The following is a 27,369-nucleotide window of genomic DNA, read 5'->3' on the forward strand; positions in this document are numbered from 1 at the left end:
AGCTTGGTTAAGGAGAAGCGACACGCTTTACCTCCTCGGGATGATCCTCTTGGGGCGAAGCGACCCTGAGCAAGGACAGATCCTCGGGCGTGGAGGAGAATTGGACGGGTGCTCTGACGGTCCTTCCCCAGGGGTCCTGGTGGTTCCTCCTGCACGTGTGCGGATAACTCGGCTCGCCGGCCTCCCCGATCAATTCGCGCCTCTCAACCCGGATCTCCCCGTCCGACAGCGTCTTCTGCAACGGGAGGAACCTCCTTCCCGTCTGGGACATCCGGTTCAAAAGGGCGCGGGCGTCCGGCGACACGGGCGCTGGTTTGAAGTCGATCAGGATCTCTTGGTCGTCCAACTCGTACGATCTTCTCCGACCCTGGGACTGCGAACGAATCGAAACGAAGGAGAGATTATTTCTTTCTCGTTGGCTTGATTTGTGTGACGATGGTTTTCTTTCTCGAAAGAGGGGGGAAGAAAGAAGAGGAAAGGAGAGAAGGGAGAATTTTAAAAGAGACGTATTTCGAGTTTTTTTGAATTTTTCCAGAGGGAGAGTTTTGGGATTGGGATGAAGTTAAGTCGACCAAGTAATGTAATATGAATAATGAATATTCAGAGGAGGGGAAAATGAGTTTGTTAGAAAAAAAAAAAAAGGAAAGGAAAAAAATGGAACTGAAAATGATTCGGCTTCTTTCGAGTGGGTTAATTTATTTTATTGGCAATATTTTTCGACCGGGCAATATTTCACCGACAATGTGTATTTATACGGCGCGTTGATATTATCGATATAATACTTTTATCGGCGCTTATTTCATCGTCGACCTCGTATTTATCCACATTATCATCGAGGGTGAATTTTCTCGACACATTTATTCCCCTTTGAAAAGAAATAACGAGAAGAATAATACAATTTTATCGTGTCGCGTTTATATTATTATTATTATTATTATTATAATCATCATCATCATCGTATTAATCGAATTAAATCGCGTAGTTTAGTAAAGGTTGAAATTTTCTTTCGTTAACGAGTGAACTTTCTGCCTTGCAATTTAATCGAGGAAATTTATATTACTCAACTTACGAATCGTGAAGAAAATATGTATCGATCATATTTTCTTGGAATGGAACAAGATTTGTGATTAAAATAAGATGTCTCGATAAACCAAAGATTAGATTAAAAATTCATCGTGTTTAAAATATCGTTTCAAGGGGTTAATAATGAGTAAATGATTTTACGAAAATTTATAGCGCCCTCTTCTTCGTCGAAACGTTTACCAAAGATATGATCGCATAAGTTAGAAAGAAAACTTTAAATTCGATAAATGTATAATAAATTTGAGAATTGGAAATGGCATGCTTATTAAAAAAAGAAATTATGGCTATTTGCTACGGGATGTATCCTCGACAATCTTATTCTATAAATTATCCGACAACAATAAAACCAATAAAATTGAAAATTATAGAATAAAGAAAATATGTAAGAAGACATACTGTTCAAAGATTGAAAGGAATAGAAAAATTGCCAATTAGAAATATTATTATTCTTTAAAATTACAATAAAAACAATAAAATTGAAAATTATAGAATGAAAAAAGCATTGTAAAAAGATTAAAAGAAATAGAAAAATTACCAAAGTTAGAAATATTATTATTGTTTATTTCTCCAAAGTAATAATAAATTAAACGATGATAAAAATGTATATATTATAACATAAGATAGCTTAAAATTAATTCATAAATATGAATGATTGAATTAAAGAATCCACTAGATAGCGAGAGTCTCATTGTGTCTGCATATATTCCTATAGCTTTGCAAATTGAATATGGCAATAAAAAGAACTAGAAAGTTTCTATTTTTCATACAATTCAATTTTTATCGCCTGAAACGACGAATCTTTGTGTGAATTTCTAAAAATATAAATAATTCCTTAACTTTAATTTCTTAAAAAAGAAAAAGAAGCAAAAATAAAAACCAATGCTGATAATTTATAACGATTTAAAATAAATATATTTGTTACAAAATTTATAAATTAATTTTAAACTATTTTATGATATAATATATATATATATTTTTATCATCGTTTATTTATTATTATTTTAGAGAAATAAGCAATAATAATATTTCTAACTTTGCTAAATGCTTCTGATAAAGAAAAGTTACTTAACTATCGAAGTAATAATCGATCAGTTCATATAGCCTATATATTTATTATAAAATTTTAATGTATAAAAATTTCAATAATGAAGTCGTTACATTGAAACAATTATTCCTTATTCGAAAACGAATTTTACATTATTCGAATCACTGGGCGACATCTGTTCGCGCAGACGGTACGCTGAACTAATTAAACCGTGCATCTTGTTCCGTCAAACCTGTCCAGGCCGCGAATTGAAATGATTTTCGAGAATCACGCGGTGGAACGGTGGGCGGGCGTTTTGATCGGCGGCGAAACGATGCGAAAACGTCATAAAACGGATGGAACAACGTTCGATCGATACGTTAATATCCGTAACAACGTGTGTCCTTTAATTACACTTCACCCACGACACACGAGCTTTCGCTTTTCCACGTCTATTTTGTTAACCGGACAAGTAATTCGATCACGATACCATTACAATCGGCTATAAATAGCGGGGAAATTTGATTCTTGTCCGATCTTCCTCACCTCTCCCCTCCCCTCCCCTCTCTCTTTCTCTCTTCTCCTCCCCGCATAATCGAGTGACGTGGCCCCCATGATTTATGCCGAACACACGGAAATAAATTAATTAATCCCCTGTACGATTTCATTGAACGCGTTAATTGCATCACGTTCCACATTTCGACTCCATGTTCCCCGTATTTGGTTTTGCTTTCCTTCCTCTCTTTATATTTCTATCTCTATATATTCTAATTCGAGGCAATTCGAGTTACACACCACAATTACCATTCATGATTTAGAAATTTAAAAAAAAAAAAGAAAAAGTCTTTTTTCAAGTCTCCATGGAGGAGGTAGAGATCCTTTCGAATTTTTCGTTCGTTTCGAAAATTCTCCCCCTTGAGGTTAAATGCGAACAGGAATTTGCTTCATTATTATGCGAAATCCTTTTTTTTCAGAGGGAAAAAGAGAGAGAGATACCGTACATCGTTGTTACGATGCATAAATTCGCTTGTAATCGCCAAGTTCCTCCGCGGATTTCCGCGAATGAATGAATTTATCACGCCGAATTTTATCGTATCAACGATTATTAATAACCGAACGAGTGATGGGATTTCAGCGATCAGAAATTCATTCATTATTATTTATCGCGATTTTCATTCACAGATTTGACTTTCGATCCCGAATTTAAACTCTTAAAATACAAAAAAAAAAAAAAAAAGAAAGAAAAGAAAAAAAGTCGAGCATGTACACGTTAATCGGTGTACAGGAGTAGCGTCAAGTTGCGTAGTAGCCCATCCGGAAAACCGAATCGTCGAGCTAATCGATATCCAACTCCCGGCCACTGTGTGACAGCGGGGGAGATTTCATACGTGAAATTGAATCGGATGTCGCGAGAGAAACGTTTGATCCCGCATCACAGAACGCCGCGATCGCGAATAATTCGACAGATTTTCATGCCCGGCTCCTTAACCACCTCAAATTGGAATCCGTAATATCCCCTCTCCTCTCCCCTTCCTCCCCCCTCCACCATCCGGTGAATCGAGAGCGGCGTCAAGTACGCGGAGCCGAGCATCGCAGAGGCCCTTTCCAAATCGAGCTCCTATCCAACTCTCCAGCGAGTAACGGAATCGATGAGATTCCCCCCGTACGATTGCTTTCACCATCAAAGGAATTTTCTATGTTGGCCATCGTTGTCTATCGCGAGTGAAGCAAATTTTTAAAGAAAGATTCAATCGTACTAGAATGCTTTTCTCTTTATTTATTTTTCTTCTTCGAGGTTATGGTTGCGAGGAAAGTGAGGTGAGTGAGAAGAGTGAGATCGTTGGTTTTGATGGAATGGAATTTCGAACGTGCGCGAAGTTCTCTGGATGGAAAGAAAGAAGGAATCGTCTATTTTCACGCGTATTTTTGTTTCTAGCACGATATTTGTCACATAGGTTAATTCAAAACGATGATCTGTGTATAGAATTCAGAGTGTTCTAATGTATATCGATATAATATAAATATTTCTTTATTTCTGATTATATACGTTAGGCTAATTACGATTTGTAACGAAAGTTTAATTTACAAAAGCAATTTCGTGTTCGAGCAGATAAGATAATAATTGTATACGTATAAGTTAGGTATGCTAAGTATATTATGTATTATGTATCAAAATAATTAATAGCTTCGAAAATATTTCAATTTCCAGTCTTGGGTGATTATAACTTCATAAACGAAAATAATTTTTGAATAACGATTATGAATATTGAAATTATGATTCTTCTACTGTTAGTGTGCAGCGAATGATGTCAGAATTGTCAACAAAGCGTGTGAAGTGGGGATAAACGGTTCTCCCTCTTCGTCCCGCCCGGCTTCATTTTAGCAGTGAACTGTACGTAACTCGATTTTCAAGTAAAGTATGATTGGACGAGAAAAGTTTCGCGATATGCGATAATACGTTGATAAGACGTTCGTTTCGAAACGTATGTACAAAATAAATATAAAGTAATGGAATATTATTTTGCTTCTTTTCTACGATATTCAGAAACGTTTCGAATGAAAAATAATAATAATAAATGCATATATTTTGAATCTCGTGGATAATCTTCAATCGCAGATTTGCCATTTCTAAATATAATAGTTTCGAGATATTCTATAAATTATTTCCAATTATCGATCGAGCGAGGGCTATTTTCACTCTCTCGATATACAACATATGAACAGAGAATTAACAAGAATTAATTTTGTCTTTTTTTTTTTTTTTTTTTTTTTAATGAGATCGTTTATATTACGAATAATTTAAGTTCAAGATGGAGCGAGACGTAAACACTAGAATGACGTGACACGCCGCACCGTGGCGCGTCGGTGTAACTAAGATAAAGCTGTCTCGTTATATATATCTTTTCGTCTCTTTTCGTCTAACGGAAAATTGCTTATAACTTGATGAATAACCAACCAACCAACTTTTCCAACTTTGCGTTTGTTTTCGCCTTTAAAGCGATGTCTTATAAATATATCAACACTTTGTACGTCGAGAGAGTGAAAATAGCCCTCATAATAGGAATTAATTTATAGAATATCTTGAAACTAATTATTGTATTTGGAGATCTGTGATAAAACTATCGAGCTTCAAAATATAGGTTAGACAAATAATTGAAAAACTTAAGTGAACAAAGTTTCGATTAACAAAGAGGCAATCAACGCGATTAGATTGTGATGGGATAGGCGATGAAAATAATCAAGAGATGATCAAGTTATACAGTTCACTCCGCGTCCATCCGAAACCACATTTGTTTCTCACTAGGACACGTTGTCACGCGTCCCGAGCATTTAACTGGTTAATTGAAACGTGGCGGCCTACGAAATCAATAGAATTTAATGCAGAATTAATTGACGACTGATTTTCACGCGACTGGCCCTTATGGAATTTCGATTTTCCAAGTAATTTTTACCACGTACAGGGCAATGAGACGAAGTAAAAATTGATGAAAAAAATTGATCAAGGGATGCGATAAAGACTTTTATCATCGATAAATGATTATATATATATATATATATATATATATATATATATATTTTTTTTTTCAAAGCATTCTCGTTTAAAAGATGAATTTCGAAATGATAGATCACACGATCCAATGAATGAAACGAAAAAAATTGAAATCGGTGTTTGATTATTTAATTGGCAACGTCACATTTTCGTACCTTCATCCTGTATTTTGCGGATAAATTCAATGTATCTCGAGCACCCTTTAACGTTTCACATTAATTTTTCCGCTTTGCCCCCTAAATCCTCTTTCTCCCTTCCACTATGGATATTACTTCACGTATGACGAAATCTCTCGTGGGATTCAACGATTCAACAGATTAAGTAAATTCCTTGGTAACCGTTGAGATCCGTATTATTCGTTGAAAAATGATTTCACTTTGGAATATCAATATTAAATTTAGAACACGATTTAATTATGCTAATTAACCATTCGAATTTCACGAATCGTATTCTCCGATTATTCTCCAATTCGTCAATTATGAGGTTAACGATTGAATCGTGCGATAAATAAACAATTTATAGAACAAATAATTAGAAATTGTTGATTCCTCAATCAATTGTTGTTAAACACTGAACTTTTTAGAAATAGAAATAGAAATTTCATCTCCTAATTGAAATATTATGTACAACGGATAAAGTTCTTCCCTCCCATAATTTAGTTCGAAAATCTGTGTAACTGGTTGGCGCGCGGTGATAAAGGGAAATGAGTTGACATTATAAATCAACCTCGCCATAGCTGTTGCTAAGTGGATGACTACGAGTGTATCGCCCGCTTCGGACATTTCCACCCTCCAAAGTTTATTCATTAAAACCAGAAGTGCATTGTGCAAATTTCAAGCGAATCGTTTAAAGTCAATCCGTGCACCAGAGTTGCGGCTTAATAATTGTTCCCTACCCGTGTAACACACATCATTGAAGAAATTGTGGTAAACTATCACGAATCAATTTTAAACCAACGAATTTCGAGATCACCATTCATTCCTAATTTCCAATATCAATTGTATCACTTGAAGAAATTTTTATCGTCCCTCATTAAAAAAATATCCTATCAAATTTGAACCTTAATGAGAACAAATTCTTCTTATTACCAATCTTTCAAAAATTTATGAAACACTCTCCATTTACTCTCCACAAAATTCGTACAACGAAATTCACGGAAATATTATATATTATATATTCAACGAAATTCACATTGTAAATTTCGAAATAACGAGCCAACAAATAATATAATATTCGAGACTCACGACGGCCATGATAGGCTCCGAGATGTCCCCGTTGGTTAACGGCTCGTCCACGACGTGTCCCTGGGGGGGTGGCGTGTCGACGAGAAAGGGAGACCTCGGCGGTTCCTCGCTCTGCGTCCTGTGAAGGGGCTCGTGGTGCTCTTCCCCATCCTTGCCCGCACCACCTGCCTGGCCCAAAGGCGTGCCCAGCTGGCCTGCCTCCGAGTAACTCTTGGTCAGCTTCCTGCCGTTGAACAGGCCGTTCGTCTGAGCCCCCTGCGAGACCATCTTCACGCGGTGTATCGTCCTCGGGCTGAGGGTGACGGGGACACGGGCACGGAACACGGCCGGGATCTCGGTCTGGGTCGCCTGGGTTTTCATCGTGCCGCGCTTCGGTGGCTTCTCTGGAAAGCAAATTTCGATCGGTGAATCGATTCGAAACAAATTGTTTTCAATCCCTCGACTCGATTCGATTCGATTCGATTCGATTCGATTCAAGGAAGGAAGGGGAAAATTGGTGGTGGGAAGAAGTAGAAAAAATTGGAGGGGTATTGCACGAATTTTTTTCTTCTTTTTTTTGATTATATAAATCGTTTGATAAGAATTATAATATTTATATTGAGTACAACAACAATTGGTTTTTATAATGAATTTAAAATTAATTATAATTAGATTAATAATTAATTTTTACATTTTTAAATTTTATATATATTGTTGATATATTGTGGTGTATTGCACGAATTTTTTCTTCTTTTTTTCATTATACAAATCGTTTGATAAAAATTATAATATTTATATTGGTATTACAACAATTGGTTTTTATAATAAATTTAAAATTAATTATAATTAGATTAATAATTAGATTTTTATATTTTTAAATTTTACATATATTGTTGATATATTAAAGAAATTATTTACTTGAGATTTTAAATTAAAATTAAATCTTCAAAATGGGAAAATTGGCGAGTGGAGTATTGCACGAATTTTTTCTTCTCTTTTTCATTATACAAATCGTTTGATAAGAATTATAATATTTGTACTATATTGGATACAACAACAATTAGTTTTTATAATGAATTTAAAATTAATTATAATTAGATTTTTAAATTTTACACATATTTTTGATATTAGAAAAATTATTTATTTGAGATTTTAAGTTAAAATTAAATCCTCAAAATGATTCATATAAAATTCTTTTAATCCTCAAAATGGGAAAATTGGCGAGTTGTATATTATACGAATTTTTTCTTCTTTTTTTCAAATCGTCATTTGATAAGAATCATAATATTTATATTATTGTATATATAATTATAATTATTATTGTATATAATATTTGTATTATTGGATAGAACATTTTTATAATGAATTTAAAATTAATTATAATTAGATTAATAATTAATTTTTACATTTTTAAATTTTACATATATCGTTGATATATTAGAGAAATTATTCACTTGAGATTTTAAGTTAAAATTAAACTTTTAATCCTCAAAATGATTCGTATAAAACTAAATAAAAATATTGGAATCTTATATGTCGTCTTAATGATCTGCATGAATATTAGGCTCATCGATAATAAGTTCAATTAAGGGAGGAGAAGTTGGAGCAAGTGTGTTTGTTGTTCGAGATATGCTCGTTTTCAGGAATGTTGATGTCGTCGTCGGTGGTTGCTTTCGAGTGGGTTTTTGTTGACAAAGGAAGGAAGGAAGTAACTTGGCAAAGAGGAAGGGGAAGGAGAGGGGGAACAGCGCAAACGGAAATTATTTGCAACGACGAGTCGAAGACGCGGTATTAGAACGAAGGAGGACGCCTTTTGGTTTAATTCGATTAATTTCTTGATTTGATATTTTATTAGATGTGCAACATTTCGAATTACGACGTGTAGAATATTTTATTAATTCGATAATTTAACCTAAATTATTAATATATTCTCGAAATACGGTTCGTCGATCGAAAACACCTTCGACCGACTTCAAATTAAAAAAAAAAGTTAATGCACATAAATTAATATTAATTCGATCGAAATCAATATATATATATATATATATATATATAATAAAATTTATGCTCGAATGATCAAATCAAAATGAAAACAACAGAATTTTTAAAATTTGAAATTTTTATGCTCAACGATACCACACCGATGTAATCATGAATATTCACGTTTTATTTAACCGATAAATGTTCGATATTAAACAAAAATTAACAGACTTATTCCAACAACGAATAAATCAACACGATCCTCTCTGAACGCAACAAATCAAGCATAATTTAAACGCGAATCCGATTTCCATATACATATATATATAATATAACACGCATAAGGATTGAAGGATAAGAAACGGATTTCCTTAGTACAAATTACCCTACCGGTGGCATGATTTACGCCAACGTCGCGATTCGACGTTCGTTAGAAATTAATCGAGGAAGCTAAATTAACGCCTTCCACCCCCTCCGTCCGCGTCTAACGCCGCGAATCGGATCTAATGTCAATGCGACTGCCACCACTCTCCCCCTTCCCTTCTTCCCTCCTTCCTCCGCCCAGTAGTCGTTATCGTTTCCTACGCGAGTTCAATATCGGTTCTCATTCGACCGACTATATTGGCAATTTGTTGGCTAATATCGAGCTAACAGCCGGACCGAGGGCAAGAAGTTAATATCCCAGAAGGGATGATGATTATACGAACGCGTCGAGGAATAGAAATGGAGGACGTGATTCTGCGGGGATTCCTTCGATCTGATAATATTCACTTGCTTGCGAATGGAAAAAAAGAAAGAAAGGAAGAAAGAAAGAAAGAGAAAAGGAAATGAGAGGAAAGATTCACTTTTGCTCGAATAATCGAAATGAACGTTTATTCTTTGTTCATTGGCCCAAGATTTCGTAGATATTTTTCCTAGCTGTTATTATTATTATGGGATGCGCTGGATTTTTCGATTATTTGATATATAATTAAGAAAAAATAATTTTCGTGGAATTGCTTGCAAATGGAAAAAAAGAAAGAAAGAAAGAAAGAAAGAGAAAAGGAAATGAGAGGAAAGATTCACTTTTACTTGAATGATCGAAATGGACGTTTATTCTTTGTTCATTGGACCAAGATTTCGTAGATACTTTTCCTAGCTGTAATTATGGGATGCGCTGGATTTTTCGATTATTTGATATATAATTAAGAAAAAATAATTTTCGTGGAATTGCTTGGAAAGAAAGAAAGAAAGAGAAAAGGAAATGAGAGGAAAGATTCACTTTTGCTCGAATGATCGAAATGGATTCTTTGTTTATTGGCCCAAGATTTCGTAGATACTTTTCCTAGCTGTTATTATTATTATGGGATGCGCTGGATTTTTCGATTATTTGATATATAATTAAGAAAAAATAATTTTTGTGCAATTGCTTGCGAATGGAAAAAAGAAAGAAAGAAAGAAAAAAGGAAATGAGAGGAAAGATTGGAAGGAAAATTTCACTTTTGCTTTAATAATTTTAAATATCTCGAAAATAAGGGAGCTAAATTTATATGATATTTTTTTGTTGCAATAAAATTATAAATATAGATTTAGAAATTAAATGTTATTCGAACTTATTAATATCTAGTTTTTTTAGAAATAAATTTAATTTAGATATAAATATTTTAATAAATTAAATTTTATTCTTATTTCCGAATGATCGGAATGGACATTTATTCTTTGTTCATTGGCCCAAGATTTCGTAGATACTTTTCCTAGCTGTTATTATTATTATGGGATGCGCTGGATTTTTCGATTATTTGATATATAATTAAGAAAAAATAATTTTCGTGGAATTGCTTGCGAATGGAAAAAAAAAGAAAGAAAGAAAAAAGGAAATGAAAGGAAAGATTGAAAGGAAAATTTCAGTTTTGTTCGAATGATCGGAATGGACGTTTATTCTTTATTTATTGGCCCAAGATTTCGTAGATACTTTTCCTAGCTATTATTATTATTATGGGATTTTTCGATCATTTGATATATAATTAAGAAAAAATAATCTTGCTTCGTGGAATTTTTGAAAAGGCAAAGAACTCGAGTAGCTCGTTTCAATATTTTTATCGTATCGTGGAAAATCAGGATCCGGATATCGAAGATATTCTTCATCGGTAAAAATTATTCGATTAAGATAATTAAATTCGAGGGTAATCGAACCGGATTAAACAAAGATCCGTCTTACTTCGGGCAAAGGATTTAGAGATAATTTTTTAAATCACTTGGACCATTGATGGATTACGTTAACTTGTTATTTATTTATATAATGTATTTTGTAAGTTGTAAATCTTCTCGAAACTTGCTCTGAACGTAAACTTGCGTAAAAGTTGGATCTTGTTCCTTATAGGATAATAATGCACGTGTATACACGTTATGTACGAGGCAAAATTCGATGTATTTTTCGTACATCGAACTAAAATACGAATAATCGACTATTTATAGATACGTATCTCGTTCACGTCGATCCTTTTTATTCGTCATTTTATGGAAGAAAAATTGAATTTACGAGGTATTCCATTCCTCTCATATTGCCGATCATGTTTTCAATATGTACCGTGTATATATATATATATATATATATATATATATATATATATATATATATTGCATTACCGTTGAAAGAGAGAGAGAGAGAGAGAGAGAGAGAGAGAGAGAGAGAGAGAGAGAGAGAGAGAGAGAGAGAGAGAGAGAGAGAGAGAGAGGTACACGTCCTGTTAACTCCTCACGGTGTTGAGCTTTCATATTGTTCCCTTTTTTCCTTTCTTTTTTCTTTCTTTCTTTCTTTCTTTCTTTTTTTTTTTTTTTTTTGTTTCAACGAATATAAAAAGTCAGAATTTTACGTGCAATGAATTTTCCTTTCCTCGTTGTCACGTTATAAAATATGATTCTCCGCGATATATTCACATGTTATTATCGACGTTTGTTAATCATAGAATTTTCCCCTTATTTATTATTTATTTGAATATTGATTTGATTTCATCCTTTATCGATATATTATGTTAATAAATGCATACATATATGTATATATATGTATATATAATATATGGGATGTATAACGGATAGTGGCAAGCGCAAGAAAAATATATTCGACTGGTATTTTGATTTTTAATCGAGTTAAATCAGTGATAATAAAGAGAATAATTTTTTCAATTGGGAAGAAGAAAAAATCGAAAATTGACACTGAATCTTCTCTCTCTCTCTCTCTCTCTCTCTCTCTCTCTCTCTCTCTCTCTCTCTCTCTCTCTCTCTTCTTTTTGTAAAATGGAAAGTAATGGATCACGTCTTTTTACATTTGTTTCGTGGCTCGTGGCAAAACAATAGAACAATTTCACTTTTGACTGGCTATATCTTAATCACGAATGATTGATGAAGTGTCATCAAGGCGTCCGACTTTTTTCCTCTGAAGATCTCTACGTATCAAGAACGTAGCAGAGCATCTCTGTGAGAACAAAGCTTGTGCTCGTGTCATCATAATTTTTTTTTTTATAATTATTAATAAACGAAAGGTGTCTCATCCTTAAAAGAAAATCTTTTTGCAACTGAGAAAAATCCTTCGAATTCCATAAAATACGAAACAATTTTGACCAGTTTATTTTATAATTTAATTATAAATTATAATCAGCTTTATTTATAACCAACTTAAAAATGATGAATGAATGCTTCATTAATTTGCGATATTTTTGTTTTTAGTAAAAAAAAAAAAAATTAGAACCCTTTTCGATCGATCAGATTTTGCATAATCTTATAATATAAGTTTGAAAAAAAAATTTCTTTTATTATTTGAAAATATTATTATCATCGATCTAAATAATATTAATTACGAGAAATTCGACATTTTTAAGTCACGAACCAACTCTTTCTTTCTTTTTTTTTTTTAAGGAAGACAAATTTAAAGCTAGCCATTTCCTATTGAAACATTTTCTGTAGAAAAAGCGCTTTTGATCCAACGTGCAGCTTTAGTTTTAAGTTACACTCGAGAACCTATTTAGTTACATAACGCGAGCACGTGTATGCTTTCCAAGGGTCTCATGGCGGGAGTAAACCGTAAAAAAGTATGAACGCGTGAAAATTGACCTCGAAGATGGCATCCTGAGATTTATAGAAGGTAAGGGAAATTTCAATGAGTTGCCATTACGCTCCTTTCATATCGTCTTATTATTATTAAAAAAAAAAAAAAACCTTGTCTACTGATCAGGCTGCTCCAATTAAAATTAATTCAAGTTTGAAATAAATCGATTCTCGCGATGAAAGATTGGAAAAAGGAATTATGCACGTAAGGATCTTCTCATCGAGAACTTTTTAATCTATCATTAAAGAGAACGTCTATTTTTAAAGGTGTAGGTAAAAATAAACAAGATCTTTTTTTGCGTTAAACTAAAATAAGAGATATAATACAGATGCAATCAGTTTTTAAATTTGTAAATTTACATTCAAAAATTAATAATTTTCAAAAATTCAGAATTATCTGTTTCTAATCAATGAATCTTCGATTATCTCCAATTAATCTATTTATAATCTATTTATAATCTATTAATCTATTATCATTAAAAAAGGAAATTTATTTTTAATGACATACTAAAGATAAACAAAAATCTTTTGTCCAAGAATGAACGTATAACTTTCAAGAAATCAGAATTATCTGTTTCAAGGAATTTTCAATCCATTATCAATTAATCTACTATTGAAAAGGAATTTTTAAATTTTAATTTTATATGTACAAGATCGTTTAAAAACAAACAAAATCTTTTTTGCATTAAAGTAAAATAAGAATAAAGTACATATGTAATCATTTTTAAATTTACTTTTTATATCCAAAAGTGAATAACTTTCAAAAAATCAGAATTATCTAATCAGCGAATCTTTGAGTATCCATCATCAATTAAACTATCATTAAAGAAGAAATTTATTTCTAGTGATACTAAAAACAAACAATGCAATCTTTATTGCATTAAAGTAAAAAATAAGAATAAAATATGTACAAATTCAGAATTATCTGTTTCTAATCAATCTTTCCCAATTAATCTATCATTAAAAAGGAAATTTATTTTTAATGATATACTAAAGAAAAACAAAAATCTTTTTTGCAAAAGTAAAATAAGAATAAAATATGAATCAATTTTAAATTTATTTTCTATATCCAAAAATGAATAACTTTCAAAAAAATCAAAATTATCTAATCAGCGAATCTTTCAGTATCCATCATCAATTAAACTATCATTGAAGAGGAAATTTATTTCTAATGATATATTAAAAATAAACAATGCAATCTTTATTGCATTAAAGTAAAAAATAAGAATAAAATATATACAACTTCAGGATTATCTGTTTCTAATCAACTCTTCCATTATTCATCACCAACTACCACCATTTTATAAATCACCTCTTCTTACCCTTAATTATCACCAAATTTATACATAACCTCAATTTCTTTCTAACTCAATATTCTTTAAATTATAAATCATTATAGATATTTCATCTTGAAATTCTCTCTCTTCCTCTCTCCCTCTCTCGCATCGTCGATCTCTCAAAGTAAAATATAATAAACAAAGAGAGAGAGAGAGAGAGAGAGAGAGAAAAGAAGAAAAAGACAGAGAGAGAGAGAGACAATCTCAACACCTTCACATTCCCTCGTATCACGAAAGGAACAACAAGTTAAGGGCAATTAGGCGAGGCCACAACGCGAATTAGTCCATTTAAAGCGGAGGCCTCACTCACCTAGGACAATAACTCGGGGCTCGTTAGCGGCGTACGGATGCATCAAGGGTAAGGCCGAGGGGAGCATGGCGTTCTGCATCGTTGGCTGGGAATCTATAAGGCGTTCCTGGTTCTGCGGCCTTGGCGGGCTTCTGCTCCTTGGGACGTCGAACGACGTAAGGGTGTACGATCTCGCGAAGCTCACGTGTTTCGTTTTCGGCGCTTGCGACGTGGGTGGGGGTGGGGCCGGGGGCAACACCGGCCGAGGACCCTCCAACTTGGTCGATTCCTCGTCCTCTGGAAGCCACGTGTATCTACGGAAACAGAGAATTTTCGTATCATCATTTTCCCCTAGATATAAAATAAGATTCTTTTTCTTTTTCGAATTAATTTATTCAACTTTGTAATTGTGCATATATCGTTGCATCTGTATCTGTATTTTCCCCTAGATATAAAATAAGATCGTATATTCTTTTTCTTTTTCGAATCAATTTATTCAACTTTGCGATTGTGCATATATCGTTGCATCTGTATCTGTATTTTCCCCTAGATATAAAATAAGATTGTATATTCTTTTTCTTTTTCGAATTAATTTATTCATCTTTGCAATTGTGCATATATCGTTGCATTTGTATCGGCAAAATTCTCATTCACCATTTTTCCCTAGATATAAAATAAGATTGTATATTCTGTTTCTTTTTTCGAATCGATTATTTACTCAACTTTGCAATTATACATATATCATTGCATCTGTATCGGCAAAATTCTCATATCGCTATTTTCCCCTAGATATAAAACAAGATTGTATATTCTTTTTGTTTTTCTTTTTCGAATCAATTATTTACTTAACTTTGCAATTGTATATATATCGTTGCATCTGTATCGACAAAATTCTCATCTCACTATTTTCCCTTAGATTGTATATTCTTTTTCTTTTTTCGAATCAATTATTTACTCAACTTTGCAATTGTGCGTTAGCATATATAGGCAAAATTGTTGTATAGGCAAAATTTAATAATTTATCGTTCGAAATGTGATAATAATCGAGAATAATTGTGTGAGATTCGAGATTTTTAACTAGTTACTTTTTCGACGAGCATTTTTTTTAATGCATCCAATTCTGGTGAATTATTAATTGGCCTGCAATTTTTCAATTTGTCGAACTTTCGTAATGCAATGGAAAAAAAGGAAAATCTGTTTCGTCACGAGGAAAAACAACATGAAAAAATAATAATAATAATAAAATAATAAAATAATAATATATCGCGAATAATCTGAATTGTCGCGATATGATTTCCACATATATATAGAATGCAGAATCTCGTCCTCGGCGTTTCTTTGAAGCAACAGCGTCGCGACACGCCGCAAATGCTTTCCCTATGCTTTCAAAGACGTAAAAAAAGGGGGGAAAAGGAGGGAAGGAGGGGGGACTAGGATATTTTAAGAGACAACAAACACACCTCTGAAAAGAAGAAAGAACGCACCTTTGTGAAAAAGACGACTGAATATATCCTAACGTCGAAGAGAAACAAAGCGGGCTGGTCAAATATTGTTTCACAAATATTGGACGCTTCCCGCCAAAGAGGGAGGGAAGAGAGAACTTTTAGAAACAGTTGAAAAAAAAAAAAAAGAAAGACTTGAATTGGAACAAAATTGATCCTTAAATCCGAAAATTAATTTTCGCTTCGTTCAAGCCTAATGAAAGCAAAATAAAATACAAATAGATACGAATAAAACTGCGTATATAATCCCTCGATTGGACCAAAGATGGAGGAGAAGAGAAAATTTACATTAGAAAGAGCAGAAGAACAGAGAGAGAGAGAGAGAGAGAGAGAGAGAGAGAGAGAGAGAGAGAGAGGCCTGATCGTCGGTGTTATTACGGCACCCTCGAGAGCCAGCCAGGGGACTAAATGCAATTTATCTGGGTCGTTGTTGCACCGTCGCAGAAGCAACGGCTGGCGTCACCCACTTTTCCCCTAAGATAATGCCTGTCACACGTGAGGATCGGCAACAATGGAAACGAGAATGTATGAACGCGTGGCGATATCTATACGCCAATGTTGTATTACAAATAAAAAAAAAAAGAGAGAGAGAGAGGAGAAAAAGGAAATCCGGAAAACGAATCTATTTATCGGTTAATTAAACATCCGTCGCATCCATCGCGTGTCCTTCCATGTCCTAATGTCATCCGTTGATAAAAAAGCGCGACGCGACGACCTTTCTTTAGATCGTTAACGCCATTGTCACGCGATTATGAAACGTTCTTCCGCGACACCTGTTGGATCGTTGCGTCGGGAGAGCGCAGTACGCGTGTGTCGTTCAGTGAAAATTAATTTCGAGAGACAATTTTATGTTTATGCCATTTTTAATTCTCTCGGTGGAAGAGCTAACTTTGTCTTGGCTTTTTCTTTTCAAACTCTAAATGACTTTGGAATGTTGAAACTGGTGGTGTTATTAGTCTATCATCTGCTAAGATCTGATAAGGATTGTTAACGATCGTTTATGTTACGAGCTTCGAATAAAACAACGACTGTGAATGATTTTAATTGTAATTTGATGAAAGAAAAACTGTATAGTTTTAATTGATCTGGAATATTGTCGTGGATTTTGCCTAGTTTTTTCTCTCCAATCATTATTTTACGTGAAAGTGCAAATAAGAGAGAGTTCTATTTGGATTTAGAAAGCGTTAAGCATCTATGAATCATTGAAAATACTCGAGTTGTTGAAAAAATCCAAGCTTAACAAATCTTCTTTTCTTAATGGTGGATCGTTTTTAACTTTTTTTAAATTCAGTTAACCTTTTTTGTTCTTCTTCCCTTGTTTTTTTTTAATTTTTCCTCGAATTGGCGAGATTAAGGAGAAACGTCGTTGTCAATTTTTTGAAAGATATCGGTTTTATTAGGGCAACGTTAACGTTAGATGCGATAGCTTCGCCTTTTGCATCGTCCCGTGGGATTTAACGTCCCTTCGAGGAAGGCTTGTTTCGAGGAAATATGCAGCCGGTTTTACAATTCTGTCGTGAAAGGTTCGTTTAAAAAAAATAACAACTCGTTTTATAGATTACCGCGTCCGCTTAAGGAAGCTTTATGCCGAGGAAATAACAAGTCGTTTTGCTAGCTTTTTATGCTCTTCTCTTCGGTCTATTTTATTTGAAAATAACAGGTAATTACGTCGTTTCCTCCTCTATATCGTTGCTGCGTTCCTCTCTAATATAAAGAGAAAATATGCAAAACAGATTAACTGATTATGTTTCTAATCAGTTTAGAAAAATGAAAGATCAATTAACGAAAACTTTCTTTCTAGCTTTAGTTTATTTATTTTACAATTATTCTTATTTTTCACTTTATTCTAATTTCTTTTCGTATATTATTTTAAATTGTGCTGTAAACCTTGGCTTACCATTCATGAAGAAGAAACGAAGAAAGAGAATTTTTTTTTAAATAATAAGAAATATAAACAATATAAACAAAATTTGTCCAATTATTATTATTTACGAATCCACCAAATGTAACCTATCCTTCTGCCACTCGTCGACTGCAAAGTATAATAATACATCATTCTATGCTTCACGCAACAATTAAAAAAAAAAGAAAAAAAATCGATGTCGGTCACGTGTCTGCATTTATTTCCGCACTTTTTCGCATCGACGCGTAACCAATGTCTAAATACAGCGTGGAACGCTCGGGGAACATAATTTTCCATCGATCGGCCACGGCCTTGAAGCAACGCCAACCAAGGCTCCTCTTTCTCTCTCTCTTTCTCTACGCGACAGCAATCAGAAATAAACGGAACACGCCGTCAAACTCTCTCGTTTCCCCTCACGAAAATCTGTCCCATAACGAAGTTTAGTTTCGAGCGGAGCCACGCGAGTGAAAGTCGAAGGAAAGGAAAGGAAGCGAAACTTAGCGAGCTATCCTTCTCTTCAAGATTCTAAGATCGGGGATACACCGTGCAGTTTACCATCCTTGTTCCATCCGTTTTAATTCCCTTCTGCCATCGTTTCGGAATATATTTGCGCCTTCGAATCGTGGCACCGTGAACGATGAGATATTTCATCGGTCTGCGGCGAACCACGTTCAACGTACAGAGGAATATTATCATCGTTATGCAGCAAGCGGCGCGGTGTTAAATTTTCCCATACCATATTAACTAATTACGAGCGGTCCACGAGTCGGTAAGAATCTTTCCTTCTTTACCGTTTGTCACTATCGAGAGACACGATCTTTTATATATATATATATATATATATATATATATTTCGATTCTTTTCTGGGTTTTATATTTTTAAAAATTTTTTTTTATTGTTATTATTATTTTTTCTTTTTTTTAACGCGAACGCGACGCGACCAATCAGAGGCTGGTCAACGTACTACGTCAACTCGTGACAGCTGTGAGCACGTCAGGGATTAAATCCATGGTTATAAATGAAAAGGCAGCTAGAATAATGTGGAAATGATCGATGGAATTTTTGTTGTTTAAGTTTTTCCTGGAAAAAAATTCTAATGATAAATTACAATCGAACAAAAAATATTTGACGAAACCCAATTATGTCTGTCGCTCGATATTCGATATAAGGAAATATTTGTGCTAGGAAATAAATGAAAAATTACGTCGAAATGATTATTTTTGGCGAAAATTAATTCTACGTACACGTGTGTCATATGATTATATATATATTTTCAAAGTTATTTTTTCGAAAGATGATCACAATCGAATCTTCAAAAATTTTTTAAAATTTTTTATTTTAATGTATCACATCATTCATAAGAATTTTCTTTTTATTTCTCAATCTCTTCGAATTATTAATTTCATTCGATAACTTTCCAAAATTATTCCGAGATGAATTTCTCAATTTTTCCAAAAAATGATCATAATCTTCGAAAATATTTCTTATTTTAATGTATCATATTATATAATCATAAAAATTCTTCTTTCATTTCTCAATCTCTTCGAGTTGTTAATTCCATTCGATAACTTTCCAAAAAGTATACCCCGAATTCCAGGGTGAATTTCCCAATTTTTCCAAAAAATTATCATAATCTTTGAAAATGTTTCTTATTTTAATGTGTCACGTCATTCATAAGAATTCTCGTTTCATTTTTCAATTTCCTCGAATTGTTAATTCCATTCGATAAGTATTTTTTCAAAAAGTATATTTCGAGTTCGTGAATCCCAGGACGAATTTCCAAAAAATAATTATAATCGATTCTTCAAATTTTTTAAAATTTCTTATTTTAATGTATCACGTCATTCATAAGAATTCTCCTTTCATTCCTCAATCTCTTCGAGTTGTTAATTCCATTCGATAACTTTCCAAAAAGTATACCCCAAGTAAGTGGATTCCAGGGTGAATTTCCCAATTTGGACTAATGTCGCTTGGATTACCGTAATTTAATCAAAGATCTGAGCAACATCTTGAAGGGAGTAAGCGAAAACCAAGTTGAGACTTACTCGCATCCCGCCGTCCCATAATGACGGAATCGCTCGAGCTATTTTCCAACTTGAAATAATCCACGAAACAGCGTGGCAAATATACATATTACTTTAATTTTAAATGGAAACAGGTTTTCTGTCATTTTGATCCACTTCCTAAGTAACGGCCCATTTGGCGTCCATCAAAAAGATTTACATGTTCGTTGTTTCGATATAAAATATTTTTCGAATTAATATCCAGCGCGGAAAGTGTATATGATAATATCCAATCATTTCAGACGATCGATTTCTTGAAAATTGAAACGCGAAAAGAATTTTGAACGACAAGGTAAACGATCTCGCCGATAGAAAAATCTCAGAAAACTTTCTTGCTCTTCCTCTTAAAACGTATCAACTTTGTACCGTTTGAACTGGATACAGGTAAAGCTACGCTGAAACTTACACAATTATTATGTTCGAAAGATCGTCTCGGAGCAACAGAACGCCTATATAAAGGATTATCACACGAACTTACCGCACGAACAACTTAATCACATGACCTTCTTTGAACCCAGACGACAGGTAAACGGAGCTCCACCGCTCAAATACTCCTCGTTACACGAAACCATACACCGACCTCGTGTTACCAATAGGCAAAACAACCAGCATGGGCATTAACCCGAATTGGAAAAGTTAAAAATACGTTATTCGTAGTTATTATAGTATCCACTTTTCATACAACCTTGACAGTTTATAATTATTTCCAATTATTAATTACGCGTCGAACAATTAATAAATTATTAAAATGACTTTATTCGAAAACTTTATTTAATTTTAGACAAAGCCTAAAATTATTTATCTTCGTGTTATTCAATAAGTAAAACAACCAAAGTTGGGCTATTACAGTAAATCTGTTTTTCGCATAACCTCAACAGTTTACAATTATTTGCAATTATTAATTACGCGTTGAACAATAAATTATCGAAGTGACTTTAAATCAATTATTAAATTTTAGGAAAAATCTTAAATTATTCACATTTGTGTTATTTAATAAGCAAAACAACACAACAGAGTTTGGCTATTATAATAATCTGCTTTTCGCATAACCTCAACAGTTTATAATTATTTTCAAGTATTAATTAAGCGTCGAACAATTAATAAATTATCGAACCGACTTTAAATCAACTATTAAATTTTAGGCAAAGCCTAAAACTATTCACCTTCGTGTTACCAATAACCAGAGTTGGGCTATTATAGTAGCTATTGTAATAGATTTGCTTTTCACATAACCTCAACAGTTTACAATTATTTCCAAGTATTAATTATGCGTCGAATAATAAATTATTAAAGTGACTTTATTCGAATCAACTTTACTCAACTATTAAATTTTAAGCAAAATCTAAAAACATTCAATTTTGTGTTAATATATAGATAAATAATAGATAAAATAATTAGAATTGGACATTAACCCGAATTGAAAAAAAAGAATTGAAAAATAATTTATTCGTAGCTATTATAATAGATCCACTTTTCATACAACCTCGACAATTTACAATTATTTCTGATTATTAAATTTTAGGCAAATCCTAAAACTATTCACCTTCATGTTACCAATAACCAAAGTTGGGCTATTATAATAGATTTGCTTTTCACACAAGTTCAACAGTTTATAATTATTAATTACGTGTTGAACAATAAATTATCGAAGTGACTTTATTCGAATCAACTTTACTCAACTATTAAATTTTAGGCAAAGTCTAAAACTATTCATCTTCGTGTTACCAATAAGCAAAATAACCAGAGTTGGGCTATTATAATAGTTATTATAATAGATCCACTTTTCATACAATCTTGACAATTTACAATTATTTCCAATTATTAATTACGCGTCGAACAATTAATAAATTATCGAAGTGACTTTAAATCAATTATTAAATTTTAGGCAAAATCTAAAAATATTCACTCTTCGTGTTATTCAATAAGCAAAACAACCAGTTGACCTTATAGTAAATCTGTTTTTCGTTTTTTAACCTCAACAGTTTACAATTATTTCCAATTATTAATTACACGTCAAATAATAAATTATCAAAATGACTTCAAATCAATTATTAAATTTTAAGCAAAGCCTAAAACTACTCATCTTCATCTTACCAATAACCAGAGTTGGGCTATTATAGTAACTATTATAATAGATTTGCTTTTCACACAAGTTCAACAATTTACAATTATTAATTACGTGTCGAATAATAAATTATCGAAGTGACTTTATTCGAATCAACTTTACTCAACTATTAAATTTTAGGCAAAATCTAAAACTATTCATCTTCGTGTTATTCAATAAGCAAAACAACCAGTTGATCTATTATAGTAAATCTGTTTTTCGTTTTTTAATCTCAACAGTTTACAATTATTTCCAATTATTAATTACACGTCAAACAATAAATTATCAAAATGACTTTAAATCAATTATTAAATTTTAAGCAAAGCCTAAAACTACTCACTTTCGTGTTACCAATAACTAGAGTTGGACTATTATAGTAGTTATTGTAATAAATTTGTTTTTCGCACAATCTCGACAATTTACAACTATTAATTACGCGTCAAACAATAAATTATCAAAGCGACTTTAAATCAACTATTAAATTTTAGACAAATCTTAAAGCTACTCACCTTTTCGGATCGGGGACGGTGCAGAATGATCTCGGTCTGCGCCTGAAGTAGGAACTCTCGAACCAGTCGGCTTCGTCCTCCAAGTCGTAACGAGAGAAACCCCTCGAGTAGGTCGGGTAAGGTTGACGATACATGATCTGGAGGGATCGGCGGGGGTAGGGGGCGTCGCAGAGGTTCTCATCGCTGGGCACGCTCCTCACGCAGGCGGAGAGTATCGAGGTTCTGGCAGAGGCGCACGGCGACGGGCCCCTGGTCGACAGGCAGCCGAAGAACCCACCCCCAGACTTCTCGACCGCGTCCAATTGCCGGCTGGTTATGCAATACTGCTCCTTGATGTCCTCGCGAGAGTAAAGGGGGGTCGCCCTACGATCCCAGTCGATGCTGATGCTGCCCGCTGGCGCCACGAAACCGGCTTGCAGATCCACCTGAGTCGAGACGTCCACCTGTCACCCATACCAGGTAAGCTTTTATTAATAAGGAGAATCGATGATAGGTTGGAAAGCGGTTGCGTTGCTCGAATTGTAGCTTGTTGCGTGCATAATTTAAGAATAAACGAGATGTTTTTGAGAAGATTTTTGCGAAGCGAGACTTGATCTTGATCTTGTGAAAAGATTCGATTCGACAAATTTTAATCTTTTCTTTGAACTTCTTGGACGATATTTTTCATAACGAACAGATATTTATCACGTGTACGTGATATTTCTGGTTGAAGGAAACTTTAAAGAAGAAGAAAAAAAGAAAAAAAGCTTTATTATTCAAACGATATCCATTTCGCGAAGTAACTTTAAAAAGCTGTGCGAAAAGTGATATTTCTCGAATGACAAACTTCGATAAAAGCAATTTGAAGAAGCGATCGAAAATAAACAAGAATGAAAAGAAAAAGAAAGAGGAGAAAGAAAGAAAGAAGGAAGGAAAAACAGCGTTAAACGTTCATTTTTCCATCTTCATTCAGATTCAATCGTTAAAAACTGAGATCAATTAACAAGCGACGATATCGATATTGACACTGACACTTTCACAATGTCGCTCGTTCAGATTTACCGAGAGCCATTTACGTCATTGCGAAATCATATTTGTCAAATCGATAAAATAATTTCTAATTTAACCGAAAATTACGATTCCTTTATGTCCCTTCGAAATTATCCAAAAAAACAAGAAAGAAAAATAATATCGATATCGAGTTACACGATGATGATATTTAAGATCGTAAACTTAAAAAAAACTTAATCACGATCGAAATATACATCCGATCCGAGAAATTCACGTTTCCGATGAAATTTCATCGCGATATATGTTTCCATTGTGTGGCAATTTTGCACATATTCGAACTGGTCTCTGCAATCCTCGTCAATTTCTAATTGACCCCCGCGAAATTCCAATTTCCATTCCTATTCTAATCTCATTCCGCTTCAAATCGATAACGTTGAAAGTGACACAACCGTCTGAAAATAGCTCCCTGCTCCACACCGCCGAGTACTCTAACTCTAACTATATACGTTTCCATGCATAACCTCAAATCGAAACTTTGATCCGTCAAAATTCGGTTGCCAGAAATCTCGAAAATACACGTGCACACACCCGCGTATACAGAAATATATACATTCCACTTCCACTTTCCATGTTTCGAAGTCATTATTCAATATCGTCCTCTCGAAATCCCGCGCGCATCAATTTTATCGACCGTCGGTACTCGTCGATTTCTAATTGGCCTCGTGGAGAGAAAAAAGAAAGGAAGAGAGAGAGAGAGATATGTATATAGATGTAGATAGAGAAAGAGAGAGAGAGAGATATATAGACAGGGAAGGGGAAAAAAAGAAAGAAGAGGCAAACGTTCTTTTATCCTCCATTAACGCGTCTATTCCGGTTCAGCTTGCCAATCGATCCTTCGCAGATTGATCGATACGCGGCGCCGTGTCGAACGGAAACTGCAACGCTATTAGCGTCACTAGGAAATATTGATACACGTAGAGCGTAACTTAAGGAAAAAAAAAAAAAAAAGAAAAAAGAAGAGCGTTTGAAAACGCGAGGAATGCGTGGACATCGATATAACGATTCGGATGGGATATTTAGATCGATTCAAATGCCTCTCTCGCTTCCTCAACTGTCTCTATTCCCAACGGGGTGTATCGAATTGCGAAACTGGGCGCGATGCGGGTCAGTTAATAAAATGCTTCAAAGTGGGTAGAAACTTGTAGTTTATATCGTGGACAATTTTGCAAATGCAAATTATATGTATATATAAAGGGTGTCCCAAAATTAACACAAGATTTGAATTTGCCGCCATTTTTGTATTAAGTTGTTGGCAACCCTGAAAAAAGAACAGTTTGACAGTTGAGAATTTAAGGTTAGTAAAAATGGAGCGTTACAACAATGTGTCTTCATTATTGAACAATATTTTAAAAATAATATTTTAAAAACTCTCTTTTATATTTAATTCAAATCTTGTGTTAATTTTGGAACATCTTTTATATCGTGACGTTATTATTTTATAATTTTACAGCTGTTTTTATTATCGTTACAAACTCGTTGAAATGAAGTTTTCGGTTATCTTGGAGAAATGTTGTATTATTATATTATTATTGTGTTATAATTCATATAATTTGATATAAATGTTGATTAACATAGAATAAAATTAATAATTAATATAATTAAGGAAAACATATAAAAATTTTTATTTTGTCGTATAAAAAAATGTGTTTGAAAATATTCTTTTTTCTTAATTTTTTGTAATATTTTAGGTTAGGTTAGGTTAGAAACTTGAACAGATAATAGACTTGTAGATAAACTCAACTTTTGAATACAATTTTTAAACGCATATATAAATATAAATAAATTCGAGAAATCTCGTTCTCTCGATAAACCGATACGTCGTTTAGTAAAACCTAAAAATTAGATTTAAACCGTATGGAAAGAATTGTTAGTTAGTTAGTTCGAAATTTAACTCTTCGATAAATTGATACGAGAGAGAGAGAGAGAGAGAGAGAGAGAGAGAGAGAGAGAGCAAAAAAACAATAATAAGAACAACAGTTTCGAAAAGTTAAAACGAGTGGAAAGTTGGCCTCGTTTCTTTCGTTGAATTCATTATTTTCGCAGCTCATACATCGCGATACAACGCGTTAATAACTCAAAAAACTCTGCCGCAAGATTCTCAATTCCTTTTCACGATCAAATATCCGTGAAATTAGAAGAAATCCTCAAAGTAAAATTCTCATCAACTGTTGGAGGGGAGCGGCAAACATTTTACACGAGTCTCATCTCGAATCTCATCGAGTCTCGCGATAACAACGCTACTATTTTTTTTCTTTCTTTTTCCTTCTAACCTTTTAACTTTCGTCCAAAAACTCGTAAATTTGGCGAGCCAACCAATTTCTCGATCGCTAAGGGTCAATTTCCCCGCCCCGTTTCCCGGGTCAGATTCCTCAAGATTATCGTAAATTGCATACACGGGGCGAGATTAACGGCGGTCCTCGAAGGCCGATTGATCAGGACGTTAACAGGACGATTGCCATTCCAACGATTGGGTTCGACGAAACTCGACGTAACAGAATTTACGCTTGCCGCGATCGTTTCGAGATTAAACGTTTCTGTTAAGATTCTGTTAAACGGAAATTCTACGAAGACGCGCCACGAAAAGGAGTAATCATTTCGAAATCTATAAATGACGAAATAAAATTTTCTCAACGAGAGATCCTCCGCTTATCGATCGAGTAATATTCTCGACCGAGCGTTTTCGAACTTCCTTTCCGATCGAGCATCGAGTGAAGGTTATGTTGTTATAAAATGGATGATAATGTTGCTTCTTCGTGTTCAATGTACTGTTCACGGTTTGGAGAGTAAAGTATTCGTGAAATATTCGTAGAAACGGAAACGTTATTTCGTTATTCGTCGGTTCTTTATTCTTGATAAAATGTTTTTGAAACGACAGTCTTTGAAGCTCAGAGTGTATAGCAAGATTTGTACAATATTTCGGTCAAGGAAATTTCGTTAAGATTAGAAGAAACGATCGGACGAAACAATCTCGTATTCCAATAAAATCTTAAACGATTCGTACGATTTTCGATAAGTGTTAAGATTTATGAATTTCGGAAAATTGAACGAAATATTCGATGAGAAATTGTAGAGCTGGAACGAAGCAACGTTTAGATATACGTATATATGTATGCATGTGTGTGTGTATGTATATGTATGTATATACTGTATGTAACTGGTCAAATAGAGAGGAACCGGATGAAATTGGGACAATGCAGAGTTTGGAGATGATGGTGGAACTGTGTATTTGAGCTTTGTATGAAATGTTTTCAATGGTTCTGATTTGAGCAATTAAGAGTTGAAATAAATCGGATGATTAGAGGATATAAATGGATTTAAAAAAATTTTGGAAATTAATAATAACAAAATCGAACGTTTATCAAATAATCTAATATATATTTTATATGTGATAAAGGAAACATTCGAAATAATTTATTTAATTACGAATTCACTTTTGCCCTCCCTTGCAAGAAATCTTCTTTATCGCACGTTAATAACCGTCAAGAGCGATTCTCAGCGAAACGTAATTTTATTCTATTTATGACGTAATGTATCTCTGAAAGTGAAATCCCATTGGACAGATATAACACGGATGATTAAGTTTACGAAATATGATTAACAGTGTTTATAAGGGAACTTTGATTAACCCATTTGAGACTCCCTGTACGGGGATATTGATAATATCTTCTCGA

General features: G+C 33.6%; 1 protein-coding gene across 8 annotated transcripts in view; it reads right to left on the reverse strand.

The window, feature by feature from the left end:
• Positions 1 to 27,369, reverse strand: part of LOC724962 — a 64,420-nt gene that overhangs the window by 23,370 nt on the left and 13,681 nt on the right. For all 8 annotated transcript variants that reach the window (XR_003305994.1, XR_003305993.1, XM_026444814.1 and 5 more), the window contains 4 exons: positions 22,649 to 23,091; positions 14,588 to 14,880; positions 6,902 to 7,284; positions 32 to 373 (listed from right to left, as the gene is read on the reverse strand). Coding sequence is in view for 6 of the 8 variants with exons in the window: in XM_026444814.1 (XP_026300599.1) it covers positions 32 to 373; positions 6,902 to 7,284; positions 14,588 to 14,880; positions 22,649 to 23,091 (1,461 nt within the window). In the remaining 2 variants the exon portion in view is untranslated. The remainder of the gene's footprint in view (positions 1 to 31; positions 374 to 6,901; positions 7,285 to 14,587; positions 14,881 to 22,648; positions 23,092 to 27,369) is intronic.

This window comes from Apis mellifera, linkage group LG13, assembly GCF_003254395.2.
Source record: "Apis mellifera strain DH4 linkage group LG13, Amel_HAv3.1, whole genome shotgun sequence".
In the NCBI taxonomy this organism is placed as follows: domain Eukaryota; kingdom Metazoa; phylum Arthropoda; class Insecta; order Hymenoptera; family Apidae; genus Apis; species Apis mellifera.